This window comes from Ochotona curzoniae, unplaced genomic scaffold (genome assembly GCF_017591425.1).
Source record: "Ochotona curzoniae isolate NIBS_2020 unplaced genomic scaffold, NIBS_Ocur_1.0 contig_66, whole genome shotgun sequence".
Taxonomy (NCBI): Eukaryota; Metazoa; Chordata; class Mammalia; order Lagomorpha; family Ochotonidae; genus Ochotona; species Ochotona curzoniae.
Window position 1 is genome coordinate 10,536,272 of NW_024466512.1, and position 15,082 is coordinate 10,551,353.

General features: G+C 35.8%; 1 protein-coding gene across 1 annotated transcript in view; it reads right to left on the reverse strand.

Annotated features, from left to right (window-relative positions):
- Positions 1-11,742: 11,742 nt before the first annotated feature.
- CCDC172 (coiled-coil domain containing 172) overlaps positions 11,743-15,082 on the reverse strand; it is a 37,681-nt gene continuing 34,341 nt past the window's right edge. Inside the window, exons 7-8 of the mRNA XM_040991779.1 lie at positions 12,927-13,014; positions 11,743-11,778 (exon numbers count right to left, since the gene is read on the reverse strand). Of these exons, the coding sequence (XP_040847713.1) occupies positions 11,743-11,778; positions 12,927-13,014 (124 nt within the window). The remainder of the gene's footprint in view (positions 11,779-12,926; positions 13,015-15,082) is intronic.

Genomic DNA, 15,082 nt, shown 5'->3' on the forward strand with positions numbered 1-15,082 from the left:
ATTCAAACTCTTTACACATTTGAGCCACTACTACTACTTGTTCCAATGATTTATTACTACTTTATTTTATCTCTATTATTTTTATTGTTTGGATCCATCCAACACCTACCATAACAAAACTTCAAGAAATATGCATTACATTAAATACTATTACAATATATTTCATTGCTTTGTGAGTTTACAAAAAGAACAAGTTCATCCAAGATTACCATCGATTATGTATGGTGAATTATTACGTGGATTTTTGCCAAGATTATCAGCACCACAAAAAAACACCTCACAGTCACACAGGTTTTGTTACATAACACTGCTTTGCAATATCCTTTGTGTTTTAAAATATAAAGATTCTAAACATTTTCATCAATAACATGGCTTTCCCAAAAATGTGCTTTCAAGGTGCATTTTCTTACTTTCACTTATATAGGTCACTCTTTTATGTTCTTTAGGAAAACTCTCAAATGAAGTCTTTTACCAGAAAGAAGAGATTCCACTATTCCCATATATTTCCACTATAATTAATTTTCATATTTTAAAATCTAAGAAAGTTACCTACTACTAAAAATACCAGGTATCCAAAAAATGTACAAACAAGGTAGGAATAATGAGAGAGTGTTGGGGGCACTGACCATTTCCTGCCCTGTGATTGGCCCTTTGCCCTGATTGGTGTGCCTTGGTTCTCTTTAAGTTGATTGGTCAAGTTTGACAGTTAAGCGGGGGGCTTGGCGGGGGAGGGGCTGGAGCGTAACGGATATAACGGTCAACGGACAACGGTCACGACGGGACGGGGGAGCAGAATAAAAGCGCCTTGGAGACTCTCTCAAGTGTCGGGTGATTTCTTCCGCGGGACGGGAGGACCCCCGTTAAGAGAGTAGAGATATATATTTTTTTCATTATGAAAGTTATTCGATTCAAATGGCTAGTACACATATCAAAAAATGCTCAGGTTCCCTAGGTTTTAGCGAAATACAAATAAAAACCATGTTGAGATTTCACCTGACTCCAGTGAGACTGTCCTACATTCAAAAATCTACTAACTGCTTGGATGTGGGGGAAAAGGCACCCTACTCCACTGCTGGTGAAAGTGTAGACTACTGCCGACACTGTGGAAGTCAGTATGGAGAATGCTGACAACTCAAAATTGATCTACCATATGACCCAGCTATCCCACTCCTGGAAATCTATCCTAAGAAAATGGAATGTGCATAAAGGAAAGTGACCTGCAACCCTATATTTACAGCAGCACCAATCCACAAATGGAAACAACCCAGAGGCCCATCGAAAGAGCAGTGGATAAACATGCTGTGACCTACTCCTTAGAATACTACTCACACATTAAAAGGAATGAAATTGAACCATTTGCAACAAAAGGATCCTAACCAAAGACCATTATACTCAATGAAATAAGCCAATCCCAAAAGAAAAAATATCATGTGCTGTCTATGATATAAGGCAACTTTCATGCATAATACAAAATGAAGATACACAGGTAAACATGTACATACCTATATCCTCATAAACAAACTATTTAATATTTAATGTTTAATATTAATATTAAATTTCTTAATATTTAATATGTAACTATTTAATATTTAATATTTAGCTATTTAATGGGGACTATCACATCGAGAAGTGAAGATATGTTGCAGTTTGAATTTCTGCTCCTAAATAAAAGGAATCCCAATGAAATTATTAAATATATTTTGACAATATGATACTAGATTTTCTACCATTGCCTATGCTTACACTGCCATGATACACTTAAATAAGAGAATATTGGGCTTGTGCCTGTTGGCAAGGACTACACTATTGTAATAATATGGGGAATACAGGGAGGAGTGGGGAGGGAGAAAGGAAAGGTAGAGGAGAGACCCCTATATCTACAAAATGATACCATGGAAAATAATAAAAACTAAATAAAGTTGGAGGGGAAAAAAAGAAATACCAAGAAATCTAAATTAAAATAAGATTAATAAAAAATTGAAATTCAGAGTAGCAATTTAGGTATATTACACTGAACTTCACATAGGTATTTATATGATGTGACTGATATTATCCTTAATAAGAATTTCAAATGTTTTCTAATTTTTAATAAAATTATAATTAGAGGCTGGCGTGAATGCTCAATTGGCTAATTCTCCACCTGCAGGACACAAACACATCACTGATGTGATACGCAAAACTATGCCTCTCTTCCCTGAGGTCCACATCCTTAGCTACAAAGCTGTGACTGTGTCCTATTACCTGACAATGGGAAGTCAGGCTGCAGAGAGAATTACTGTTGCTGCTCAGCAGATCTTAGGATGGAAGACTGTCCTGAATGAATCCAGTCTCAAGAACAGGAAGGTCCTTTTCAGGAAAGGAGGTAGAACAACTACAGAAATGCAATTCTGAAGATGGAGGAAGTAAGGGATGCATCACAGAGTGCAAGCAACCTCTGGATGATGGAAAAATGAAGAACTGAGATTGTCTTTCAGAGTCTCCAGAATAATTTACATCTTGACTTTCGGGCAGTGTGACCTTCAGAACCGTACTATCTATACATAGTTCAAAGCCACTGTAGTTAAGTTAGCTTGTCATCGAACCAAAAGGAACCTACTACAATTGGCACAATATATGCAACCTTGCTGGCTTATCATTTCCCTTGAAGAAAGTCGAAAGATCCTCACTTAAGTACTCAAGTAAAATTAAAATTAGCATTTTTTCTTATGAAAAAATGGTACTATTTTTCTGTTATTTCAAATATATTCTCAATGAAGCCTAATCCATGAAGATTTATGAAAAGACAAATGAGAACTGAAATTAAGCATATATATGTATATATAGCCCATTTAATGTGTGATTTTTACACTTGCAGAATGCAATCACAACCAAACCTTTACTAAGAACTTCTTCCACTAATCTCTATGTATGAATTGGTTATTTAATCCTGAGAATCTGTCATCAGCCAATCCTTCTACACGCTTCTTCGATTTTTTTTAAAAGATGTTCTCATGCCAGTGATGATTTCTCTTTTAACATTCTCACAAAGTTACAGAGAATGGCAAATGGTAATTGACTGCACTGAGCACAAATCTGAGTTCTCAGGGAAAAAAGTCACCAGAACAAGCATTTGAGAAGGAAATAAAGGCAGACCTGCCAGTGTTCAAAAGTTTCTAATTTGGTTACATGATTTTTAGAGTATATCTTCTGACATCAAGAGCAGTAAAAATAATTAGGCTCTAGGCCAGTATGGAAAACCTAATGAAACCCTTGACAATATAAAGTGTAACTCAATCGTGTGCATAGTCTTCCACAATTAGCACCTGCTATGTATTCTGGCAAATGTGGGAAACAGAAAGGTAAATAAATGAAAATTCTTGTCCTTATATAATTCACTACCTAATGGAGACTTGTCATTATATCATTCCCAGATAACACTCAAACGTACATTCAGAAAATTCCATGGAGCACAAACGCATGCTCAACGTACCTGACAGAAGGAACATGTGTAAGTAGAAAAGGAACCAATATCTCCATTCCAACAACTTTCACACTTGACTGGAGGGAATTAGCAAAGAACTCCATTCAGTAAGAGGAAGTTTAAAGTTCCCTGGGGCATAGAAAACTGCTCTCTGCAATTGTGAAAGAAATGGTTCTCCACTGCATTTCTAAGCCCATACATGTCCCTAGGCATCCTGAGTGGAGAAATACTGAGTTTAGGCAGTCTTGGGTTCAGCTCAGCTTTGAAATTGACAGTGTTATCTCAGCAATTTGCTTAGTCTTGTAGGTTCTGTTTGATTTGCTACAAAATTCACCAATCTTCCTATCTTTCGGGCTAATGGTAAAGATGAGAAATGATTTATTTACAGCCAAATCAAAAGAAATCAAGAAATTTTGAAATGAGGTGCCCCCACCCCTCTCTGAAATACAGCACAAAGTTTGGGGTGGGGGCAAGTGGAAATTTGGTACAGTGGTTATGGATTGCCTGGGTTCAAGTTGTGGTTTTTATCCGATTCCAGATTCCTGCCAGAGTGTCTCCTGAGAAGCAGCAGGTGGTTCTCACACACGGAGAATGAGGGGACGGGAGGCCTGGATGGGATTTCAGCTTTCTGGAGTTGACCTGGCCAAATCCAAATTAATGCAAGCATATGGGGAGTGAGCCAGAGGATGGAAGATATCTTTCCTTTTGCTTTACAAATAAATAAAATACAGACTAAAATGTAAGTTTACTTTGCTACTGAAAAATGTGAAATACATAATTTTTTCTTAATATGCATTTTCCACAAACTTCTTCAAAACTTCACATGTGCACCTATTTAAAACTTTTCTGCACCAAAAAACTCAATATTTTTAAGTCCATTTTTTCCATACAATTTATTGAATTATCCTCATAAATGAATACATGTGTACATATACACATATATACATATGTATATATGTGTACATATATTTTATGTGTATATATACATATATTATGTGTACATATATACATATATGTATATTGTATACATGTAAGCACATGTATGATTAACATTCATGGTTCAGGAAACAGAGTATGAGAATCCTTGTCAATTTCAACTGATGTCCTTCAGAAAAACAAAACAAACTGAAATGAAGCTAGACTTACCCAGTTTCATTGAAGAATAAACCTAGTAGTTCAAAATCTGGACTGTACAGTTTTCACAGCTCCTTAACATTCTGGAGGAAGATCAGTATATTCCTCAAGCACTCAGGGTATGACTCACCCCTGGTCTTACACAGTTATCAGCATACCCTACTTAGTGGGTACTGGTTTTTCATCTTAAAATATAGTGAGCTCCAGTCAACTCGAGTGTAAAAATTTAAAAAAAAACTGATTTGGACATCATAATTCAGTGTCAAGCACTGTCCAGTCACTGGTAGTAGAGCAATGAACTAGAGGCAGTGCAAGCACTCATGAAGCATACACCATAGTCCTAAAGGCAGATGAAGATAAAACAAAATAAAAAGGTCAAGTATGTAAGCTCAAAGAAGAAAAATCCAGCATGAATAAAGACAGGCAGTAACAGAAGCCTGTGGCAGGGTAGCACCCAAACGATGATAAGAAGCGTTTCCAGATTTTATGAGTACTTTGAATGTAGAAACTAGAGGATTTGTTGACGGGTTGGACACATGAGGCACTGTTGCTTCCATCAACAAAATTGCAGTAGAAAACAATTCAGTCATTTATACTCATGAAACAGCATCAATTCCCTATGTGTTACATGGTAAAGATATGGAAAATTTTGTTGGTTTTTAAGTTTGAAAGACAAAAAGAAAGAGATTTCTTATCCACTGGTTCATGACCCAAACACCTGCGATGCACAAGGCATGTGCCAGGAGCCAGGACTTCAGGTCAGGTCTTCTGCAGGTGGCAGGAACCCAACAAGTTGAGCCATCACCTGTGTGCATTAGTAGGAAGCTGGAACTGACAAAAGAGCCAGGGAATGAACCTAGGCATTCTTAGATCATATGTGGGCACTGGTCCAAATAACCCCAGTGAGTTGACAATTAACAACAAATTTAAAGAAAACATGTACCCAGTGATAACATTAATTGACCGGTCAGTTATCAAAGATTCTAAGTAGAATGACTTCACTCCATTTCACATACCAGTAATCCATGAGTGGATCTGAAGATGAAAGACTCCAGCACCAAGCAAATCTGCGTTTCGCCCACCTTGTTCAATGTGGTGCCAGGTACATCCAGCAGATGGCACTCATATATTTTTCTAAATGTGGTTGAATAAAAACAGGATTGCTAAGACTTTGTACTTCCATTTCAGATCAGAAAGACTAAATAAATCATAGAAGCAAACCCATTTCAAAATTTTCTATTACCATGGAGAAATAATGCTTTTAAAGTACTCTAATGCACATTCATAGCTTGCAAGCAACTTACAATTTTCACTTCCTATTTGAGCAGCTAAAGTCAATGTTCATAACCATTATCTGCCAATCAACAGCTTGATAATAGGAAGCTAAAGTGACCATTGAAAGACTCACAAACTTTCTTCTTGATGGGATTTGGGATCATTATTTTCTTCTACTTTATTTATTGGTTGTTCTATATACACAAGTTCTGAAATTAACAAAGATAACCACTACCACTTTTATTCAGCCAGGAAAATACAAGCTCAGAAAAAGCAAAAAATGAGACCATGTAATCCAATCAATAAAAGATAATCAGCAATAAGTTAATCCAGTTTTCTAAGCAATAATTTATCCTTAAAGCTTCAATTAAGATGGTTTAATATACAAATTAATTCAAGCCATATTTCAGCACTTCCTATATTTCAGGCTGTGTCCCACCTGAGAGAAAAGCAGCATGCAATACAAACACTACCCTGTTCTTATGAAGCCTATACATTAATGGCAATAAATAAAAATGAAAATTAATCAAGAAAGATATCAGAAAGTCTGAGAAGTATAAAGAGAATTTAGCTGGCATGTAAGAAAGGAGGGTGACATTTCACTGGACACTGAGTGACAGATACAGACAGCCACTCAGAGACCAGGGGGAAGAACAGCTAAGGTGCAGAGGACACTGTTGATAAATGATCCCAAGGCCAGGACAAGTGAGGCGTTTCAGAGAGCAGAAAGGAGGTCTGAAGCTGCAGGGGAGTGTGTGAGAAGGAATGACATGCATTTCTAGAGGTAGACAGGAAACAAGATCATTGATGAAGCCAAAATGAATTGAACAAGAATGTAAGACTCAGTTTAATCAGAGATTCTTTTACATGTTTGTATTTCTGGGAGTTTTCTATTAGACTATATTTCTGCCTTAGTAAGAATTGGATAAGAAATACAACTCTTACTATTTGATATTTCAAGTATGTACCATTTCTCGGGCTACCACCTAAAATGACCACAGGGGAGCACTGGAAAAATAGTGTAGAACGTAAAGAGCAAAGAATAGGTGTTATGTTCAAGAAATACCAATAAGGTAAACTTTCAGTAATATTTGCTGTTTTGTTATGATTTGTCCTTTATTTCATTTGTTTTGAAGATTTATTTTTTCTTATTTGGAAGGCAGATATACAGAGAGAAGAAGAAACAGATAAAGGTATTCCATCCACTGGTTTACTCCCTAAATTGCCTCAGTCTGGAACCTCTTTCCAGTCTCCCATATGGGTACAGACTCCAAAAGACTACAGCCATCCTCCTCCACTGCTTTTCCAGGTCATCACCAGAGAGCTGGATGGAAAGTGGAAAAGCCAGGACATAAACAGTCACCCATACGGGATGTCACCACTTGAAGGTGGAAGATAATCCTTGTTGGGTCACAGTGCCAGCCCCTGCCCTTTCTTCTTGAGAAACACAGAAAAACATTCTTCATTAATTAAAGATTCATTATCACTGATTCTGAGTAAACAATGTTTTCTGGGATCTAAAGATAATTTTCAAAAACTCATTAATTTGATATAAGATTGCAACATATACAAAATGTTAATGGCCATATTTTTTTTTTAATGTGTAAGAACTGAAGCCTAAGCAACTAATCTGGGGGAAAAAAAAAAAAAACACCTCCCTAATTCCCCCCTCGAAAAAGGCCACTGCTGCTCTCCATGAGCTCACACAGATGAGATCATCCAGCAAACCTGTTTCTTCTGTAAAAACTGGGCTATGTGCTCAATCTCCAAAGAGTCAGCAGTCTTGATGCTATTGGGTAAAACCATTTTAATATAATGTCGGTGTCTTACTTTGTACCAGATTTCAGCACGAAATTTTGTCACCAGCTATTTTATAGTTGAAAATACACTGACTTTTAGACCTTACCCTATTGTCACCCAATCCCAAGTAAGGGCTGTTTTGTCAAAAGCGCATAAAAACTATTTCTACAACTGCAATTCTCAATGGTGACTTGAATTTGTAAGTACTTTCTCTAGTAATCACAAAGTCATATCCTGGAATATTCATTAGTAATTATATTTGCATCTATTACATTCAGATTAAGAAGATTTTATTTTAATAAGATTTTATTTATCAACTAATTAGAATGACAATTTATTGTAAGTATAAAAATAATTAACTTAGGTTATTAGAGTAGTATAGCTCTTCTGGTTCTAAGAAACAAAATTATCTTCTCTAGTTTTATTTGCAACAGCTATTTATACCAGTCATTGTTACTAATTTCACATTTTTATTTACTCTCTATTTTCTCAGACATCTAAATCCCATTAGTGTTGTTTTCACAATGATGTTTAACATAAATTTGCTATGTATCAAAAGGAGTTGTTCAAATAGGCGTTGAGTTCTGACAGTTCTGTGTTTGATGCCTTTCCTAGCAACAGCCGGGAGAGCACTTTACCATCAGTTACGGTTCTCTTGATCACGCTTTCTTTTTTTTTTTTTTCCAAAGTAAATATGTTCCTGTAACAAGCATTATCCTATACAGTTTTTCTTTATGCTTAATAAAATGTCACCTTCCAGACAATGAACAACAAAATCGTGGTTCTCACTTACTAAGCAGGAGACCATTTATACATTATCTTCCTCGTGTATTACTAAATATTATCTCAGTATTTCTTCCATCAAATGTCATAAAAATCAATAATGAATAAGCCTTCTTTATTGCTATGATTTGAACATTACCAGATCAAGAAAAAACTTACCTAACTTGAAAACACTTTTAAAAAGCACAAATAAGACCAACCATACATTCATAAGTCAAATAATTTCAAAGATAAGTTTATCCTTTCTATGTCTACATTGTTTTAATCTTGTTATCTTAAGACAAAAGGGCCACAAAAACTCCAAGAGTTCATCCCTGCTTCAGGCTAATGACAAAATATATTTTTCAATTTTGAGTTCTCATCTTAAAAAAATCCCCTTGATAGAAAATGTTCACAGCTAGATTCTGAGAAACAAATATCCTTAGTTCATTTAAGCTTTGCAGAATGACTAAGGGGAGCAGAGGGACCAACAAAGAAAAAAGAAAAAAACTATCCTAACATTCATCAGTTTCAAATGTTAAAATTAATTTTAGTGCACTGAACAACTTCAAATTTTAAGTTTTATGTTATAAAAAATATTAGAACACCTTATTGCTTTACAACCAGGATTAAAATCATCTCATATTTATTTCTAATCATGTAACTGAATTGCCACTGTTTTCTGGACTAGAAATAAATGATTTATTCATAGTAGTGTGACACAGTTACATATGATTGATTGGTATGAAATAAAAAGGGACTTTGTCCTCAGACAAAGGTTAGAACTAGTTCTGTCCAGCGCATACATCTGCCCTGCAGTTAGCCAGCTGAATGACCACTTGCGCTTCTGGTAAGAAACTCAAAGATTTTTCACAGCACAATTCCCATTCTACAATAAATTACCAATCCCAGCTGACTATTGTCAACTGTTTTGTGTTTTAAGATTCTGTTCAGTATGTTACAATGACCTCAAACTTCTCTGAGACTTTTCACAACCTCATCATGGATCTTCAAACTCCAAGAACAAGCTAGTGGGCAAAGTGCTCTTTGGTTCTTGGTTGTGTTTTGTTTGTTTTGTTTATAACATGAGAAAACATCATTCTGGACAAAACACCCACGATGTAGAAATCTTCTGATTGTTCATACCTTAAAGCTATATCTTTGCTTTTTCTTCCCATTTCAGTAATTAGGCCAAGAAAAGAAGAAAAGAATTTCTAGTCCAGTGGTCATGCTCCATATCCTGTAATTTTGCTGCTGTTTTCCCCCTAGCCAAATGGCTCCATTAATCAGCAGGAAAGAAATATGCAGCAAAGTCTTTATCTATGCTTTCTATTATTATCCCCAATGGAGAACTGAAAATTCATGTTTCTTGAGACAGAACTTCTATTACGTTAAAGAACGATGGTGACACAGTAAGAAGCTCAGAGGAGTATCAGTTTACTTTGGGGCAATTTGTACTTTGGTTATAACTAAGTCTATGGCAAATTTTGTAAATGTACTTTGTGAGTGGGCATTCATTTGAAATTGCCTTTCTATACAGCCAAAGTATCACTTCCGCAGTAATTAAATTTAGTCTGAGACATATTTTTACTCAAGCCAATTTCAATTACTTTTCCTGTTAATTTGAGTCTCATTCTTTAAAAAGTTTAAAACAAACCCACTCTACTGGTGATGCCTTGATGGTGCAGCTCAGCTCTGCACACGCTGACTTCTGTTGCTGGCTGTACATCCTCCGCTTCAGACAGTTCTTCCTCTGCATACACTGATTCTAAAGCTGCCAGTTGTTGTGATTGGTGAACACTGGCAGTGCTTTGTATTATTTTGTCATCGAGTCCTAAAATAATTATTCATTGGCATATCTTAAAATAACTTTAAACATGAATAGATTTATTTCAACATAATCCAAAAAGAATTCATTCTTTTTGCAAATTTAATTTTTTATTTAAAATTTTCAAGTTAATTCTTCAAAATGAATTTTTATTAATATTTAATCTAGACATTTTATGTCAGACATGTGAAAAAACAATGGATCAATAAAACAGCATCACTCTGAATGTGTATTCTGTATGTATTCTATTATGTTCTTGTAATATAAACATATGACACATCTTGAAGTTAACATCTTAGCTAAAAAACCATTAATGAACAAAAATGACTGGTAAGTGAAAAGGTATTAAATCACTTTTGAAAGTGATTTAATTTGATACAAGTTTTTGCATGACTCAAAGGACAGTGTTTTAAATTTGCTAATTTTTCAGAAACAATACAGAACAACCTATACAAAACATTTATATCAAAGTAACAATCACTATGAAACTAGAACTAAGTATTCCATCTTCATATCATCAGATATAAGGCATTTGAAAAATATCATGTTTGACATTAAATTAATTGCTATTACAAAAGAGAAGATGGTTCTAACATTTGCACTCTCAGACATTTCAGCATGGAGAACTGGAGCAGCCTGGGCAAACGGGCACCCATATGGGCTGCTAGCATCACAGGCAGGGGCTTATTTATACTACAACCCCATGTACTGCAACAACAGTGTACAACAACACTGGCCTTGTGGCCTTTCTCTTTTTCTTTCTTATTTTTCTAAACTGGTGAAAATATATTTGTCTGCCTAGTCATGCATGAATGGTATCAGCAGGAAGATAAGGGACATTGAAAATTTTGTGGCACATCCAAATTTGATGAGCGCACTGTTTTCAATCACAATATTCAGGCTACAAGGCAAGTTCTGGTAGCTGTTAGATTATGAACCTCTCTGAGTGGACAATTTATTTCACTCTAACCAACACTGGCTCTAGGAAGAAAATTAGCAAGCACTGACTGTTGAAATCAGCTGTGGGGGCCGCAGACCTTACAGATATACAGAGCTCCACAGAGGAACTCTGTCAGCACAGCCTCACAGTGAAGAATCAGAATGAACTAAGCAGAACTGCTGGTGGAAATGGCACCCACACCCACACTTAGTCAATAACCTGTTTTGTTTGTATAGATCCGAAAACAGGAATAAGCTTCAGGGTCAGAGAGATCTCAGAGGAAGCCTGAGAACACAAAAATCTGTTTCTCTTTTCTCTTCCTTTAGAAACAAAACCAAACTACACAAAAATTCCTAAAGTTCCAGTGAGTGGCAAGACAAAAAGTAATTAATGTGCTCTTAATTTGACGTATTAACAACTTTGGGTATTCAAGGCCTCATTTTTTTTTCTAATAATCTTTTATAATGGGTGCCAATCATGCATCTATTACAATAATTTGATTCTATAATACTTTCATCCAAATTCTGATTGATTCTCTAAAAGTTACTCATCCTCCTGAAGACCTTTCTGTGCCAATGTCTGAAAAAAAGTAAAATAATGATTCTTAAGAAAACTGAATTTCAGTAGAGCAATTATATAAAATTTACACAAATTCAGCACAATAGCCAAGCATTTCTTTTTTTCTAAATGTTTATTTACTTACTTTCATCTACTTAAAATGCAGAGTGACAGAGAAACAAAATAGAAAGGGAAGGAGATGGGAGAGATACAGAGCAAGAGATAAGGAGAGAGGGACGTAGAGACCGTCCATCTGCTGCTTCGCTCTGAAGGTAGGCAGTACTCAGGGCCAGATTAGCTAAAGCCAGGAGCCAAGAACTCCACCCAGATGTCCAAACACCTGCTGCCTCTTAGCATGGGTTATCACTTCAACAGATTGGAAACAGCGTAACTGACACTTGAAATAGCATTCTAAGATGGCTTGAAGGCAGAGGAAATGTTGGTTTAACCTACTATGCCCAAATGCCCACCCTCAAACTCTGAACATTTCTGAATTACAGTTCTGATTTAAAAAAAAAATGTATAAATCCAAACATAAACTGGAACATATTTCAACAATAACAGCAGTGAATAAACACATAGCAAAACGTAAAGTATCAAATTAAAATTATGTTTTAATATACTTTGAAGTTATATATGTCCTCTATCAAAACACAGGTACGGAGGCAAATACTGTGCTCATGTTATTAACAACCAAAGTGAAAGCAATAAATATAAAGTCTCCAATAAGTTGCCAAAAATCAAATCCAAAGATTTTCAGATCATAGAAATCTATACCAAGAAAGTTATAGAATCAAATATAACAAAAATACATTTTATACCTATCAAAAACAAAGAGCTTCTAACCATGGTAATCAGACTCCTTAGTGCATTAATCCTGTAAGAGCACCTTCAGTCAAGGAAATGCTGTGAGGTCAGGTTTATATTTTTTTCTATTTAGCTTGTACATACTCTCTTTGACTATAACTCGTTTTATTTGGCACCTTACAAGGAACCCAAAACAATTCATGGCATCATATCTTGACCTAAGTTTTTTTTTTTCATTGTTGCATTTTGTTTTTTTGCAGACGAGCAAGACAGCAGTGCAAGGATATGTACATCAATCAAACCATTCCTAGCAGCAGACAAAATAAGGATGAACAGAAAGTAAATAATCAATGAGAGCTTACCAACTCCAAAAATTCTATTTCTCTTTGGAGAGCTTCGTAAACACTTTCCAAGTCATCTTCCTTATAAAGTTCTAGTTCTTTTTTAAGTCTTCAAAAAAAAAAGTGCCTTATTAGCTCAAGAGTAAAGTGTTTCAAAATGTGTTTTCAGTGCACAAATAATGGCAGACTGTAGGTTCCATAATCAGTAGTTCAAAATTTAAAAAATAATAACTTGGAAATTTTAATTCTCTTTATAACACTATAAGGACCACAAAAAATTTAGAAAGAAAACCATTCATAAGAAAAATAAGGTAGAGAAGAACATTTGGCCTAATGATTACAATGCTACTTGAGAAATCTGTATTCCATGCTGGGGTCCCAGCTCCGCTGCTACTTCTAGCTTCCCATTAATGCTGCATGCTGGGAAGAAGCGGCTGAGGACTCGCGTACTTGAGCTCCTGGTATCTATGTGGGAGACAGGGAGTCAGGTCCCAGGTCCTGCTTTTGTTCTGGTACATTCATAGCTGCTGTGGGATTGTGGGTACTGAACACTCACACAAGATCTCTGCCTGTCTTCCTCTCTCTCCCTCTCTAAAATATTTTTTAGGCAAAAAATATTCCAAAGGAAAATGAGGTATGTTGAATAAATAACAGATAGTTAGCATTTTAATAAAATTAAAGGAGCAATTTTTTTAAAGATTTATTTATTTTTATTGGAAAGACAGATATACAGAGAGGACGAGAGACAGAGAGGGAAATCTTCCATCTGCTGACTCCCCAAGCAGCCTCAATGGAGCTTCGGCCGATCTGAAGCCAGAAACTTGGAATCTCTTCCTGGTCTCCCACACGTGTGCAGGGTCCAAGGCTTTGGGCTGGCCTCGACTGCTTTCCCAGGCCACAGGCAAGGAGCTGGATGGGAAGCAGGGCTGCAGGGATTAGAACCAGCACCCATATGGGATACTGGCACGTACAACCACACCAGGCCCAGGAGCAATATTTTTAGTGGAAAAAAATATAGTACTATGTTCGAAGGTCTCTAATTTAGTCCTAGCCATTAATAAACTTAATATGCTCAGTTAAGTAATTTCATTTCTTTGCAACTCACCTGAAAATTTTCAAAGTACAGAAAGTTATTTCTGAGATTATTTCTTGCTCCAACATTAAATGTCAATTTTGTAATGCATATATAATTAAGATACATTTTAATTTGTGAGTGAGAAAGCAATGTTTATTTTACCCAACTGTCTTTAATCCTTTAACTATTTTGGATTTTTTAGTTACTTAATGCTTGTATTTAATACAAAAAAGTCTTTTATTCTAGTATGATGGCTAACATTTTCTCCAAACACAAATCTGTGAACAAAAACCAAAAGCCGCTGCTGAAGAGGTAGACAGCTGAGGACTGCCCCTTGAATCTGGGAGTGCGGAGCTTCCCAAGGGCGGAGATTAGAGCAGCAATGCTCTCACCAATCTCAGCTACTCTTGCGCCAGCAGCATGGTGAGAAGCACTGAAAATCTGAACCTATGCTGAGTCTCAAAGCCCAAAGGAATCTGAAGGAATCCTAAACCGGCAGTATTCCCTAAACATAAGCAGACACAAAATCAAATCCGCTCCAGAGGAAACCTTATTAGGCTAAGAGGTCTCCCATAGATTGAAAACCATGGACGCAAAAGAAAATCACCAGTCACAATTCAAGAGAGGCTACTATGAGCAAACGTCAGCACAGATATAACACCAGATATCCTTCATATATGAATAGCTAAAATTCTATAAGAAAAAGAGAACATAATTTGAGATGAGCATTGAGCAAACAAACAAAAAAAACCCAGTTTTTATCAGCTCATTCATTGAAAAGTATCTAATGGCTAATAAAACATCAACTTCACCAATAATCAGAGACATACAATAGAAAGTACAAGGCAATAACCCCTCAAAACATCCACCAAAGGAACTAAACTGAAAGGCAGGCAGTATTAAGTGCTGACAATGATATGAAGGAACTAGAGCTTTCAAAACTTGCCACTGAATAAGTTACATTCTTTTCATCTATGTATGTTTTTATATTTAAAGTAGGTTTCTTATGAAAATCATATAGTTGCATCTTATTTTTTTATCTAACACGATAATCTTTGTCTTTTGGTTGGCATGGACAGATAATTCATATTTAGTATAGTCA